The sequence below is a fragment of the Sipha flava genome, unplaced genomic scaffold, assembly GCF_003268045.1.
Source record: "Sipha flava isolate LNK unplaced genomic scaffold, YSA_version1 171_pilon_pilon, whole genome shotgun sequence".
Lineage (NCBI taxonomy): Eukaryota > Metazoa > Arthropoda > Insecta > Hemiptera > Aphididae > Sipha > Sipha flava.
The window spans coordinates 286248-301821 of NW_020271925.1; the positions used below are offsets into that span (position 1 = coordinate 286248).

General features: G+C 24.9%; 2 protein-coding genes across 2 annotated transcripts; one reads left to right on the forward strand and one right to left on the reverse strand.

The window, feature by feature from the left end:
• Positions 1 to 10418, reverse strand: LOC112679960 (probable ATP-dependent RNA helicase DDX49). Its single transcript, XM_025549914.1, has 7 exons — positions 10282 to 10418; positions 9988 to 10181; positions 9783 to 9916; positions 9501 to 9709; positions 5537 to 5705; positions 1309 to 1664; positions 1 to 404 (listed from the first exon to the last, which is right to left on the reverse strand). The coding sequence occupies exons 1-7, from the start codon at positions 10337 to 10339 to the stop codon at positions 133 to 135; spliced, it is 1392 nt and encodes a 463-aa protein (XP_025405699.1). The 5' UTR covers positions 10340 to 10418; the 3' UTR covers positions 1 to 132.
• A 417-nt stretch (positions 10419 to 10835) lies between these two features.
• LOC112679975 (mitochondrial import inner membrane translocase subunit TIM50-C-like) lies at positions 10836 to 14076 on the forward strand. The gene is made up of 8 exons (XM_025549929.1): positions 10836 to 10933; positions 10995 to 11156; positions 11762 to 11862; positions 11966 to 12085; positions 12147 to 12251; positions 12357 to 12612; positions 12732 to 12835; positions 13806 to 14076. Exons 1-8 carry the CDS (start codon positions 10876 to 10878, stop codon positions 13911 to 13913), a joined length of 1014 nt encoding a protein of 337 aa, XP_025405714.1. The 5' UTR covers positions 10836 to 10875; the 3' UTR covers positions 13914 to 14076.
• The last annotated feature ends 1498 nt before the right edge of the window (positions 14077 to 15574 follow it).

Consider the following 15574-nt stretch of genomic DNA (forward strand, 5'->3'; position numbering starts at 1 on the left):
GCCAGTTTATTAATACTATATATAATGAAATAACATAATTCTTGTATAAAAATAGAATATCAACATTTTCTGAATTTTGAACTTAGAATGTAATTCACATTTTAAAACGCAATTAAAACTATTTAATTTACATTATTTAAAATTTTCTTCTTCGTTATCTGCACATTGATAACTATTGATGCTATTTTTTTCTTCAATATTTTTTCTTTCAAATCGTTTTCGTCTTTTTTCTTTCCTCTGACGTTTGATTTCTTGTTCTACTTTATCAGGGTCTTTACCTTCGTTAATTAATTTTTTTCTTTTGTTAATTAAACGCCGTTCATCAAAATCTGTTTCATCTAGTTTGATTTGTGCTTCTCTTTTTGTAACATGTACTTGAGTTAAAATCTTGGCAACATGAAGTCCTAATAAAGAATTCATAATTATTTTAGTTGGTACAAGTATCTAAATATTTTAAACAAAATTCAAATTGCCGTAACTTTAAATTTAAATAACTACTTAAAGAAACCTTAAAAAGTTTCATGAATATTTTTTTTAAATATAATTTAAATTTTTTCTTTGAATAAGTACTATAATTATTAGTATACTTATACCAGATAATCTTCCGATATTGAATGTAAGTAAAAATATAGGAAAAATTAGAGTAAGTTTAATAACAATACTAATTTGTTTATATTTAAATTTTAATTACATAACAATTACTGTTAAACTTTGTAAGCAAATTATAAAATAGGTTGGATGATATTAAAAAAAAATTATCATAAGTTATTAAGAATATAATAATTGTAAATATGATTATATGATAAATATTGAAATTGAATATTTATTTTTATATAAGTTTAATAAAAAATAAATATTTTAATGGTAAGATATAACATTAATAAATTAACTGGATTTAATATTTTTATTATGATGATACAATAAGGTATCAATGGTGTAATATTTAACAAAATGTTCCAAGAATAATAATTATAATTAAATAAAATGAATAGTTATTTATTATTATGTATTTATAAAAATTAATTTACAAGTATTTTTTTAATACTTTTATCTTTTGAATTACATATTATTGTACATTTAATAAAACACATCATTGGGATGTTTTTTAAAAATAAATTAAAATATTCTATTATATATATTAAAACTATAAATAGATTTTAAATTTAAAAAATCTAGTTATTTTGATCAAGACCTAAATTTTTTACTTGCATCAATAAAAAAATATAAAAAAATAATTAAAAACTTTAAAGTACCTAAAAAATCTTTGAAATTAATTTTTTTTGTATAGATTTTATATTTAATACACACCTGAAACATCATATTCTTTTAATCGAATATTTATTTTATTTTCAATTGCTTGAACTATCTTTATATCATGTTGGGTAACAATTGATACGGCAAGACCTTGTCTTCCTGCTCTTGCAGTTCTTCCAACTCTATGCACATAATCAGTAGCATTATTGGGAATTATGTGGTTAATAACCAATGATACTGCAGGAATATCAAGACCACGACTAGCAACATCAGTAGCAATTAATATTTTGGAAACATGAGATTTGAACTTAGCTAGACTGGCTAATCTTTCTCTCTGAGATATCATGGCATGAAGTTCTACTGTATTAAATCCAACTTCATTTAAAGTCATATGTAACAACTGACAGTTTCTAAATATGATTTTAACAAAACAAAGAATTATTAAAATATTTTTTCATTTTGTAAATAAAACGAGACACCTGAGCCTGATTATCTATTTATCTAATGTTTAATTAAAACCTGAATTTATGTACACAAAGATATTTTAATTATTAGGCCCAACTTTTACCAAAAGAGAAAAACTCCTCGGAACAAATTCCATTTACACTGACAAAATAAAATAGAATATTGTAAAATAAACAAGTATTAATTAGGCTTTTATATTTGTTTTAACACCAGATGTCAGGATGAGTTCTGCCAAAGACGATGTTGTTCTAAAATTTTTTAGCCACTTTTGGTTATAAATATTAGTTTAATAATAGTGAAATAAACAGCAATAAAAAATGTATTATTTTAATTTTTTTTTTTTTTTTGGAGGAGGTGTTTCTGTACCTTCTCGAGGTCTCCCCTGTAATTAGTGCTTTTCCAAGTCTTGTTCTCAACGTTATTAAACTGCGAATCACATTATGGAGGCACGAAACGAAACAGCAACAACCCGACAGCCAAACGTCGAAGGACCTTCTGGCTTCATCGGCAAAAACAGCCCTTTTAAGGGCTACCCCTTCCATCATCCTCTCAACACTGACATACGCAAATCATATGCGGGCATGAAATAAAATAAAACAAAAAATCACAAAAAAATTTACAAACGAAAAAAAAAATTAATACAAATAAAGACAGAACGATAGTGAAAAATGATAGTAACAGTAGTATGTTTGATATAGACTCACAGAGAAACACAAGAATAGTACAGATAAATGTCGAAGGCTTAACAAGAGCAAAAGCGGAAATATTAGGGAAAATTTTTAAAGATGCTGATGTTTTGACATTACAAGAAACCCACATTCCAGAGGGAGAAACGAAATGATTAATGATAATTGGTTTTAAGATGATCGACTATATAGGGCACAATAAACACGGCATCGCTACTTATGTGAACCAAAATATAAATTAACAACTTGTGGAAAAAGTAGAAGGAAACGAGCCTACGATTGAAATACGTATAAGGGAAATCACAATTTTTAACGTCTATAAACCACCTTCAAGCAACTGGAGTAATTCTGTGCTCCCAAGTTGCCAACATCCTGGCGTTTACATCGGCGATTTCAACTCGCATAGCACCGAATGAGGATAACACCATGGAAGACGAAGACGGTGAGATGCTCGTTAATTGGTCACATCTTAATCACACGCACCTACTAAATGATGCCAAACAAGAAGGCACTTTTAAATCAGGCAGATGGGGAACATATACTAACCCAGACTTGTGTTTTGTCACAAGCGACAAGTCAAACCAACCCCTACAAACCAAACGTACAATACAGAACCTGTTCCCAAAAAGTCAACATCGGCCGGTTATAGTAGACATAGGCATAAATCTCCCCAAGATTAATAAACCAGAAATATCTCGATGGAACCTCCGCAAGGCAAACTGGGACAAATATACTAAATACGAGGGAGAAAATATTAACCGAATCAATCCAACAACCATAAATTATACAACGTTCATAAAACTTATTAAAACAGTGGCCACTAGAGCTATACCCAGAGGGCACAGGAAAAACTATTTACCATGCTGGACAAAGGAGTGCGAGAGATTACTTAACGAATATAAACAAAATAATAGCGAAGCCTCGGCTAATCGATCAATAAATCTCCTTGATGAAGAAAGGAGAAAGAGGTGGGAGTCATACGTAGAAGAACTAGACTTCACGCACTCAATTATGAAAAGCTGGGATCTCTTAAGAAAGCTAGAGGCAGCTCACCCAGTCCGGAAAGAAGATTAGATTACACCAAATGAAATTTCAAGGATATTATTCAAGGCCTCTAATATAAAGCCAGAAGTCAGAAAATCGCTTATAAATGAAATCTCAGCACGCAACGAATCAACACCTTTACTCAACGAATTCACAAAGAATGACATAGAAGCAGCGCTAAAAGCTGTTAAAAACGGCAAAGCAGAAGGAGCCAATGGTATTTTTCCGGAATTTATTAAAAACTTAGGCCCCAAAGGAAAAACTTGGTCAGCAAAGCTGTCAACAAGCGTAGCCAATACGTGTGGATCTCCTAAAACTGAGGCGAGAGCTAAAGTGATAGCCATACTAAAACCGGGTAAGCCAGCAAATGATGCCCGTAACTACAGATCAATTTCACTGCTATCGACGGTATATAAGGTATTTGAGAGACTTATCCTTCAAAGGCTACAACCTATAATAGAAAAGAAACTGCCAATAAAACAGGCTGGTTTTAAGAAGGATAGGAACTGCTGCGACCAAGTAGCCTCACTACGTTTGTAGAAAATGATTTTCATTGTAAAAAAAAGTCTGGCGCAGTTTTCCTTGATCTATCCTTGGCATATGATACAGTGTGGAAGAGAGGTCTAATACTCAAGATAGCCAAAATAGTAAGATGTAGAAAGACACTCCGATTATTGGAAAGTATGCTATCAAATAGAAAATTTAAAGTATTCCTGAATGGTGAAGCTAGCAAATACAGATACCTTCAAAACGGACTGCCCCAAGGCTTAGTGTTCTCGTCAGTACTTTTCAATGAGTATACCGCTGACATAGTACAAACAACAGCAAGAAAATTATTCAAGTATATGAAATAAATAAAATCCGTACAAAAAATAATACAAAAAAATTATATCTACGATCGATACGAAAATAATGAGTTTTGAGTCGTATATTATTCATAAAAATATAAATGAAATCATTTTGAAAAAAATATTTATAAATTACTAGGGCTTATTATTATAAGGAAGTTTTTTTTAAAAAAATCTAGTCAAGACAGATTTTTATAATATACTCAACTGTTTTGTAAAGAGCAAATGACAAAACGATAAGTCTTAATTTTATAGGAGATATGTTACACTCGGGAATGGGTGTGATGGGATATTGTTTCCTGGATTTTTGTGGTGAATTTCTGGTGATCCACCAAGAAATACTGCACATATATTTGAAAAACCCTCCTTATTAGACTTAGCATCTTGTAATTTCATAACCCATATTTTTCATTATCTTTTGAGGTCACTTTATGAAACAGTTCCCAACCTTTTTTCTCCCTAAGCTTAATATTTTTTTTTAGACTTTACTCCTTATTATAACTTTTAAACTTTTTAACACATAACTACTCTAAAAATGTTTAAATTAAAAATAACAACAATCTAATATAAAGTAATAATGTATATATTTTACTTGAATATAAAAATTTTACATCAAAATATATATAAAATCCTAGATCTTATTTTGAGTTAAATAGCTCTTTAAAATCAGGTTTAAATAATGCAAGATATAATCTTAAATGTGAAGTTGCATTCAGTTTCTTTTTATACTTATTATTATATACATATAGTATTCTATAATCTACCAGGTGCATACACAAGAGAAGGTGATAGGGGTACTACCCTGTCCTCTGAAATTTAGGATAATTATTAAATATATTTTTAAGTAAAAGTAGTTTATAGATTACATAAGTATGAAAATGTACAACCTAAAACCACTTAAAATATTTTCTGTGATTGCACCTGTAATCTACATTCTATACTCTATTTTCTATAAGATAAGTTGATGATAAAGTTTTAATAAAATGTGTAGCATTTTTCTAAAACTAATTGTTTTAAATATAACAAATTCAATATTTTCCAACATAACCTATTTTTTTTTTTGTAGGTTAGGAACCGCTACTTTAATGAATAATATTACAAAATTAGTCATTATGTAGCATTATTCTATCTTTCATATAAAGTACACCAGAGAGTTATGGGGTATATTCATACCAAGGGTATGAAGCCCAATCTAAATCCTAAGAATCTAGTAATTCTTTAAATAATGTTTATATTTACTTGCATGTATCAGTGAATATCATAATTAATCCTTTCTCATCTTTTTCACGAAAATTTCTAACTATTTCAACTAAATATCCATCTTTTACATTATATGGGCAAAGCACATAAAATTGTTCCAATTCATCGACTGTTTTTACTTCTGCAGTTGATTCGAATACAAATGTATAAAAACAATGAATTAAATAATCAATTATACACTATAATATAAAATAATAGTATTTATCCAATATATAAAAATGATGATTGTATAGGTTTATTTAATAGCATAATTAACTATAGAAAACTAGAGTACACAGTGTTACAGATACTTTATGCAAGCATAAAATTTCTTTGTTTATAGCCGAATCACTTTTAATATCAAATACAACTTTGCAATATGACTGAGGAAGAAAAATATAATGACATCAATGGTCAATCATCATATGCATAATATCATGTGACATATTATAGTCTTATTGCGAGTACCTTAACATCTAAGCATTATCAAGTATGGTTTTGTGTGTCATCTCTGTCTGTCGTTTAAGTCATTAATGTTAGTTAGGTGTATACATTTAATTACTAAATGTTATACTTTAAACTTTGATTTAATATAAAATGTATTACTATTATTATTATATAATTATTATCTTATTATTAAAATTTTTTCTCTCAAGATAACTACATTTTTAAAATTTTAGTATCATTTTTTAGTATAATATATTGTAAATTTAATAATATTATTCATATATATTATTGTGAACAAAAGGGATTTTATCCATTTAGAATTAAATAAATAAATAAATAGACCAGTGTTTTAATTAATAATCATTACTGTACTCTTTTAATAAATATATATTTTACGAGATTGTTGAGCCCTTAGAGTCCCAAATCAGAACTTTAAATATTAATTGGGAAACTAAAGAGTACTAAGTGCAGATATAGTGTAGCAAGATAGTCTATTTTAAGAATTATACTAGATAATTTTATTATTGAATATTTGCTACTGTTTCATGAATATTAAATACTCATGATATAATAAAAAACAGAGAAAAACATTCAGAAAATATAAAATGATTGTCCTATTTTTCTAGTAAACTTTGAACGGTTAGATTTTTCCACTTTTGAAATTTAATGAATGAGATTGATTCAAAACCATGAAGTAATTAATCTTATTAATCTTATTTAAAAGATTAAACTAGTATTATTTTTTTATAAAAACTACATTTCTCTATTATTAAAAAAAAACATTATAAATTCTATCTTAAAAATTAGTTTAATTTGAATGTAGTTGAAAAAAAAAGGAAAAGCTAAAAATTTTTAATTTGCATAAAAATTAAATTATAAAGACATCCAAAATAACTTGTTACAAAGGTACATAGATAGATAACATTAATTTATAAAATGCGGTTGTAAATAACTTTTCATTTGTATTTATAGTGTAACGACTGTTACATATTATTAATGTCTACTCATATAATATGGATATTACTAAGTAGACATCACGTTAATTTGCATGTGTACGACATTACATTAAGTCGTGGCAGTTTTGCCACGACGTTCTTCCGATGTAGCTGAATTCCATATTGTCTTGATGTAGTCCATAGTCCGTAAGTCATATTTATATATATATATATTAAATAATAATAACTAAACTAAATCAATCTACATTTATTTGTAATATTAAGATCTTTCCTTTTATGCTCCCAAGTTACGGTATAATATATTCACAAGGACTAGATAATATTCTCTGAATATTATATATTAAACTGGTCATCCCTGACCACATTATATATTAGTGGAGGCACTGTAACCATGGAATTACAAATATTTGGGATCGGTTTAGATTTTTATTAAATAGTAGTTGTTAACTTATTTTTTATATGTGTATTTTCAATAAAAATTAAATTTAGAGAAGTTAAGAGAGTTTTTTGGCGAAAATTTATGAGATTTAAGTATTGAAGATAATAGTTTAGGGAAATATTGTGAATTTATAATTTTTTTATTACCAGAAAAACAACATTGAGATTGATAGATTTAATTTATTACATTTATATCATTGTTGTATTGATAATTATAGACTAAACAATTAAAGAATAAAAAATATACCTATTAAGAATAGGGTAATATAATTTTTTTTTTGTCCTTGCGAGTAAAAATAATTAATATTTCAATAAATAATGGTACTAAATGGTACTAAACACATTTTATATTAAACGTAATTCAAATAATCAAATTACAAAAGTAAATTAAATTAATTTATCATACTTAGATGCAAATTTTGGTCCCAAAATAAATTAACAAAATTTAATAAGTCTGTTACGACAAATCGAAGAGGTCGATTTAGGAAATTATTTTTCAAATTCAAGGTTTGGAAAGTTACCATTTTCTGCTAAACTTATACAAAAATTTGCACTGTGTACCCTATATGTGATAGAAAGTTTAGAAAAAGAAGATTTCAACCAATTACCAGTGGAAAAGAAATTCAAATTTATAATTTCTAATAAAACTGTAGGGTGGATAAATTTATTGAATAAAACTGAATAAGTGGGTTTCCTAAAATTTTGTAACACACATAGTGAAATTACATCTACAATTGTAGAGTTAAGAAATCTAGCAAAAACAACAATAAAAATTTTTTAGAAACAATCAAGACCTTGATGATAGCCTTAACGAGACAAATTTAATATTTACAGATGATAGTTTCCCAATTAATTTAAATAATAATGGAAATAATTTGGCAAACATAACTTTTGTAGAAAACACCGAAACGGATAACGTAGATACTCTAAGTATAGGAAAAAAATCAATGATTGAAAGAAATCCTAAAATAATAATTAGTAAAAACAAGTATAACATAGAATCAAAAATGTTATTTAAAATGTTACATCAGCCACAGCCATTTTCAGACGATTTAGATCAAGATGTAGAATCATTTTTTGTTAACTATAAATTGGTTGCTATTATAAATGAGTGAGGTGATCAAGAAAAGATTATTTTGTTACCAATTTATTTAAAGTCCACAGCAAAAAAATTTAATTATTAATTCATACATTATATGTATTTTTATAATATTATAAAATCATTTATATTTTTAGAAAAATTTAAAATCCTCCCATAAAAATTTAAAAATATGCCACTGGTAATATTTATATATTATATAAATACACACATATATATGAATTACCACCAATAATGTAATAGTTCATGAATAATGTAAATTATATTTTTATATCTAATAAATGTTCAGTATATAGAATCAATTATTTCTTAGTATATTAGTTTTTAGCATTTCATACTCTATATCTAAAACATTTTAGTATTTAAATAAATACATTCCCAAATTCATTTTTTTTTTTTATTATATATTTATCATAGTTGAAATTACATTATCAAATGTAGTTTTTATTGTTTCAGTATCCATCTTCAAAGATGTAGAATACAATAATATAAAATAATCATTGATGTATAAGAATACCAAATAATAAAATTATATAGGTAGTGTTATAAAGTTTACTGTAGGTAGATTTACAACAGTCTATACTAATATAAAAGAAAAATAAATCTAGATTAATGGTATCAATCTATATATAATTATATATATTATTTAGATAATCGTGGTGTAGCTAAATTAGGTAAATACAAATTTAAACTTTAAATTCTAAAAAATCTTAAATTTATATCAACAAATACTAGAGTTGAAAATATTGCTATTACTGGAGTTATTTCCTAAGAACCATAGATAAAAAAAAGATAACTTATACATTTGGCTTATAAATGTAATTTTTGAGTAAAAATCTCATAATATTTAAATTTACTGGAATGATTGCAATTTACTAAATGATGAATTTTGATAGTTATATATAAATATATATTGTATAATGTTAAAAACAATTTCATAAACAAATTATTTTTTTCATAACCTTTAAGTACAAAACATATTAAAAGTATTATAATTATTAAAAAGTATTGAATATACTCACATTTTTTTTTGTAATTTTTTTAACTTTCTCAAGAGTATCAGTCATAGTTGCACTAAATAATAGAGTTTGTCGTTCTTTTGGAAGAGCATTAAAAATTGTTGTAATTTGTTTATCAAATCGACCTCCTAACAACCTATCTGCTTCATCTAATACTAAAAATTGTATACGTTTTAATGAAAATGTATTACAGCTTTCCAAATGATCTGCTAGTCTATATAAATAATAAAACAAATAAAAGTATTGAATTTAAAATTAAAATGTATTAAATATATAGAAATAAATACCTTCCTGGTGTTGCAACAACAATGTGAGGTTTATTTGATAACTCTCTTGCTTGAACTATCATTTCCATTCCACCTGTAACTACACAATGTCTGAGATTTTTAGATTTTCCAATCACAGCAAATTGATCAGCAATCTATATAAGTAAATCAATAAATAATCAATAAAGAGAGGTGGTCCAGATCTAAAATGAGAAAATGAATTTACTTGGTAGGCCAATTCTCTAGTAGGTGTCAGTACAAGTGCAAATATTCCATAAGGTTCTTCCCACAATTTTTGAAGAATTGGTAAAGCAAATGCCAATGTTTTACCGCTTCCTGTTTTTGCACAACCAATACAATCAATTCCATCTAATATTTTTGGTATACAATTTATTTGAATTTCAGTCGGTGACCTCACACCTGATTTTGTGAAAAAAATAGATAGGATAAATTAAATAAACACTAGATTCAAAAATAAAAATATTATAATTTTTATATAGTATGTTAAGCAGAAACTTACCGACAGCATCAAGCTGATCACATAGGTATTTTGATAGTTTCAAATTTTGAAAATTCATAATAATTAATTTAAAAGTAAGATAAACAAAAAAAAGCACATGCTAAAAAGTGATCGTGAGCAACACAACACAACTCAATGTTAAGCTGTGATAAAACCTTTATATGATAACATCAGAAATTATATGAAATTATATCATGAATATAGATACTATAATCGTGTCTGTATAGTCTTCATATATGTGATAATATACCATAGATAACTACTTATATAAATATAATCATGATTCTATATATTTATTATTTTTATATTAATAGTTTTTATAATTGAGGCTCTTTTGTTACTAATAACTAATTTGTGCCACTGTTTTCTAATAAATAATGTGAAATACTGAAGATTAAAATATCTATGTGATCAAAACTTCTATTATAGAATTTAATATAATAATTTCAAACAAGTTAAATATAATGCATTATTAAAATATATTAAGTTATTTAATACAATATACATAAGACTTATGTTCCAATTATAATAATAAATTATTTTAAACATTTTAAACCAAATATTGCTTAATAAATTAACACAGGTTTCTGTAAAATGTATATTAAACTTAATTTAAATGCAAAATATTGTCAAACCATACTATCATCTGCTTGTAAGTTGTTTATTACTTATTAATCTTAAGTGAAGCAATTTCAGTTTCATCTGTTATTTAGATAAAATGCCCATGTATCAATATTTAACATCTAGACATTTACTCATCAAGAGTTCCAATGGTATAAAAGAAAGTTGTCTAAAAAAATTCTTCAAGAAATCTTTACAAATAGCTTCAATTACGTTTGGTGTATCATTGTTAACATTTGGAGGATACTTACTTGGTTTGATATTTTTTAACTTGTACCTGTAATATAGTATTAATTTAAAATTGCAAAAATTAAAATTATATGTACTTTGTTAGAATATTTTGTAATAAAATAATATACTTCAATACTTATTATTGAGTAATTTACTACTTATCTTGCTGAATATTATTAATAATTCATTAAGTTATATTATATATTTAATTTACAAATAGATGAAAACTTAGCTTAGAGTATTATTATATTTATAAAGTAAGACAGGTTTCAAATTAAAAATTTATCATTAGATTTTTATAAAATTAATAAAATTGCAACTGAATATAAAAATATAAAATAAAATCGCAATTCAACAATATTTTTTCATATTTAGTCACAATTTTATTAACTTTGTATATAACTGATGATGAATTTTTAATTTAAAACAGGTCATATTTTGCAATTATAATACTCCAAGCTGTTATTTATTTATTTATTTATTTCTATATTTAAACTATTAGATTCTTCATTTATTTATTAATTTACGAATATTAGCTATTTAATAATTTTTGATTTTAATTTAATATTTATTATTTTATTATGTATTTAATATATTTACTAAATGATACTTTTATATTAAATTTTAGTGATTGAAGATGAAGAATTAATTATAAATGAAAATAAAGATATTCCCTTTATTTTTAAAATATATGAATGGATATGTTTTAGAATTGAATTTTACCACAAAGTTAGCTATTATTACTAATTTTATTTAACAATTTAATGTTACTGAGACTGACTGTACTTTTAAAAATGTATTAATACTTATTTTTGAAATATGTATCATTTAGATGTTAACAATTCCAGCAACTAATAAGCTGTTACCAGATCCATTACCAGATTATTATGATAAACCTCATTATACGCTTGTGTTTGAAATGACAGATCTTCTTGTACATCCTGAGTGGAGTGTAAGTTAATAGAACTCGTGAATTATTATGTACATTTATTGTTAATTATATTAATTTTCAGTATAGTACAGGTTGGAGATTCAAAAAGAGGCCAAATGTTGATTATTTTCTGGAAAGAGTTGGGAAGATTTTTGAAGTAGTTGTCTATACAGCAGAAAATGGTTACGTATGTTAGTTTTTCTAAAACTATTAATCAATAACCATCTATTAATAATGATTATATTTAATAGAATATATTTAATTAACATAATATTTAATATATTTATTTTAGATTGCTTCTCCAATATTGGATGAAATTGATCCTAAAGGTTGGATTCAATATCGGTTATCACGCCAATGTACTGAATTTCGAAATGGTCAATTAATAAAAAATATGGAAAGAATCAATCGTGATTTAGCAAAAGTCATTGTAATAGATTGGAATTCAAGCTGGACACAAAGTCAACCTGATAATACTTTAATAATACCTAGATGGAATGGTGATGATAATGATAATTCTCTTATTGATCTGGCAGACTTTTTAAAAGGTTTGGTTATTTATATTATCTTGAATGTTCTATTGAATTTTTAAACACATATATTTAAATTTGAATGTATAATGTTGATCAAACTAACAAAAAATATTAATAATATTCCATATTTTAAGCTGTATTTTCAAATGAAAAAAAAGATGTTAGAGAAATTTTAAAAGAATATAAGCAATATGATGATCCTATTAATGCATTCCGAGAAAATCAAAGAATATTAAAGGTAATAATTGAATTGTTTTTTTTTTATAAATATTAATTGAAATGTATAGTTAGTTACATATGTTATTAGAGTTCTATAATCAATCATATCTATCAATATTCAAAGGTAGGCATTAACTAGTTAAAAAGTTAATTTATTTTTAACTTTTTAACTTAAATAGTTTAATTGGCAGTTGAAATAACTTAGTTTTTCAGATTTGATTTAAAAATGTGATATAAAAATATTTAATTATCTAGTTAAAAAATTTTGAAATTTGTTTGTTTATACGTAAATATTAGTATAAAAATTAAATAATCATGTAAAGTAAAAAGATCACATACAAAGTACACCAGATGTCATATTAGATTTTGTAGGTTGGAGGCACACCTTTGGGTATTGGGTTCTGGCCGTGGATACAGAATGTTATGCATAAAGAATTTTAACTATAAATATAAATAAATACGGTAGTGAGTGGCCCTTTGATGTACAATGACATAGTATTTTTCAAATACTTCGGCGCCACTGTTGTTAAATATGATAAAATTTCAATAAAATTGTTATTATAATTTAGGAAACTAGATCTTTTTAAATAAAACAGTCACTTTATATGCAATCTATATACTAATTAAAAAAAATAGATTAACTTTTTTTAAACTGAGTTAAGTTTTTTTTTAGTTAAACTTTTTTCTTATTAACTTTTAACTTATCGATCTTGTGTTCTCTTAACTTAACTTGAGTTAATTATTTTTACTAACTTTCCCACCTTTGTCAATACCTATAAATATCTATAAATCAAATCAAACTAATACACAATCTAACATATACTGAAAAAATGTAATAAGTTAATTCATAAATTAAATATACATATTAAATTGTTAATTGTATTATAACATGTATTTTAAATAAATTTAGTGTACATTTGAATGACTAAAATAGTAATCATAACATGAATACTGACTTAATTTTCTTGATTATTAAATTATTGTTTTAGAAAGAAAATAAGAAAGGAGAAGAAAACATTGAAGAAGAAATAATTAAAACACAAACTATTGAAAATAACAGTAAATCATGGTTTTCATGGATACCATGGTTTTATTAAATCCTATTCATTTTCATCAAATTTTTAACTAATTACTCATAAAGTCTATTTTTATCTTCCCTTCTTATTATTAAAAATAAAAATAAAATAATATATAGTTCAATTGTTAACCTATCAGACTATGATGAACATAAGTAAATACAGATACATTAAAAACATGTTTTTTTAATATATTATAGTCAAAGTTTTTTTTTTAAAGTTTAGATTAACTGTGATTTTTAATTTTAAACTTATAAATAATGATATTTATTCCAAAAATATAAAATAATTTAAATCTATTATTTTTATTAAAACTAAATAACACAATTCCATAGCTTTTTTGTAAACTCCCTACTTGATTTACTTGAAAATTGCATTATTATCATTTTTTTGGTATGAATGTCTTATTGTTAGGAGTCTTGCTGAAATTGTGTTCAAAATGTAATAATGTTTACAGATGTTACATTCATTATCATCAATTAAATCGTTATTAAAAATATTATTTGTATTGTGTGTATTTTTATGCCAATACATGAATACTTATAATTTTATTAATATTGTAATTATCAATTTTGAATGATTAATCAATTCAGAAAAAAAATACTATCTTATTGTAGAGAACTAATTAAAGTTTTTATATTTTAATTAATTAAATCAAAAATGTATAATAAGTTGCTCTTCATATTTGAATATGATTTAACTTTAAAATCGCCACTGATAACTTATATTACAATATTTAGAGTTTTTTCCTGTGTTAAAATTATTTTTATTTAGCACATAAGACTTTTTGCTTTGATTTGAATTTTTAAGGTTGCAAATGAAGACTATTATATATATATATTTCTATCAAATGTATGACATTATTCTTCTTCGCCTTTCTCCCAACTATTTGGGGTTGGCGACCCATGTTCTAAACTACCACTCGTCTTGATTCTCCTCATCCCTTATGCACATACCAACAGCCCTCATATCATTCATAACCATCTCTGTTTTGGTCTTCCTCTTACTCTTTTTCTTTCAACGTTCATTTTCATAACAACTCGTACTACATTTTTTTCCTTTCGTCTCTTCATATCTTCAAATCATCTCAGGCTATTTTCTCTCATCTTGTCCACTATAGTTGCTTCATATTATGATATGACATTATGACATTCCTAGTAATTGTTTTTAAAACTTAATTATAGTTATTTATATTTAAATATCTAAATATTGTATATAAACTAATAATACCTCAATATTTTACATGGAAAACTGTACTTATATACATTCTTAACCAAGTAAATAGGTAAAATATCAAAATACACAAATAGTTTTCTTGTTCGCAAATCATTAAGACCTGTAAATGTTATGTGTAAGGTAACCAATTTATTTAAATTGTAAGGACTATACTAAAGACTAAGAAGGCAAGAAACTGAAGAAACATTATATTTTCTTTATTAAGATCATTATTTATTATAATTAATAAATATATTTAAAATTACATTTTATAAAATATAACAATTTAAAAACTGCAAGATTTTTAATTGTAATTCTCCAAATATAATTTATTAAAATGTATTATTAAGCTAAGGGTTTAGCAGCTAAGTCACTAAGTACCTTCTACATTTTTAAATGAACTGCAAATAAAATGTATTCTATGAACAGAAATAATTCAAGCCTAGTATTTTAGTATTTATTTTTAT

Excerpts from the sequence above, each read along its gene's own strand:
- LOC112679960 (XM_025549914.1), bottom strand. The coding sequence starts at position 10,339 with ATGAATTTTCAAAATTTGAAACTATCAAAATACCTATGTGATCAGCTT. Across the intron at positions 10,182-10,281 it reads TGATCAGCTTGATGCTGTCG|GTGTGAGGTCACCGACTGAA; the intron begins GTAAGTTTCTGC and ends TCACAAAATCAG. Across the intron at positions 405-1,308 it reads AAAAGAATATGATGTTTCAG|GACTTCATGTTGCCAAGATT; the intron begins GTGTGTATTAAA and ends ATTCTTTATTAG.
- LOC112679975 (XM_025549929.1), top strand. The coding sequence starts at position 10,876 with ATGTATATTAAACTTAATTTAAATGCAAAATATTGTCAAACCATACTA. Across the intron at positions 10,934-10,994 it reads AACCATACTATCATCTGCTT|ATAAAATGCCCATGTATCAA; the intron begins GTAAGTTGTTTA and ends TCTGTTATTTAG. Across the intron at positions 11,863-11,965 it reads GAATTGAATTTTACCACAAA|ATGTTAACAATTCCAGCAAC; the intron begins GTTAGCTATTAT and ends TGTATCATTTAG.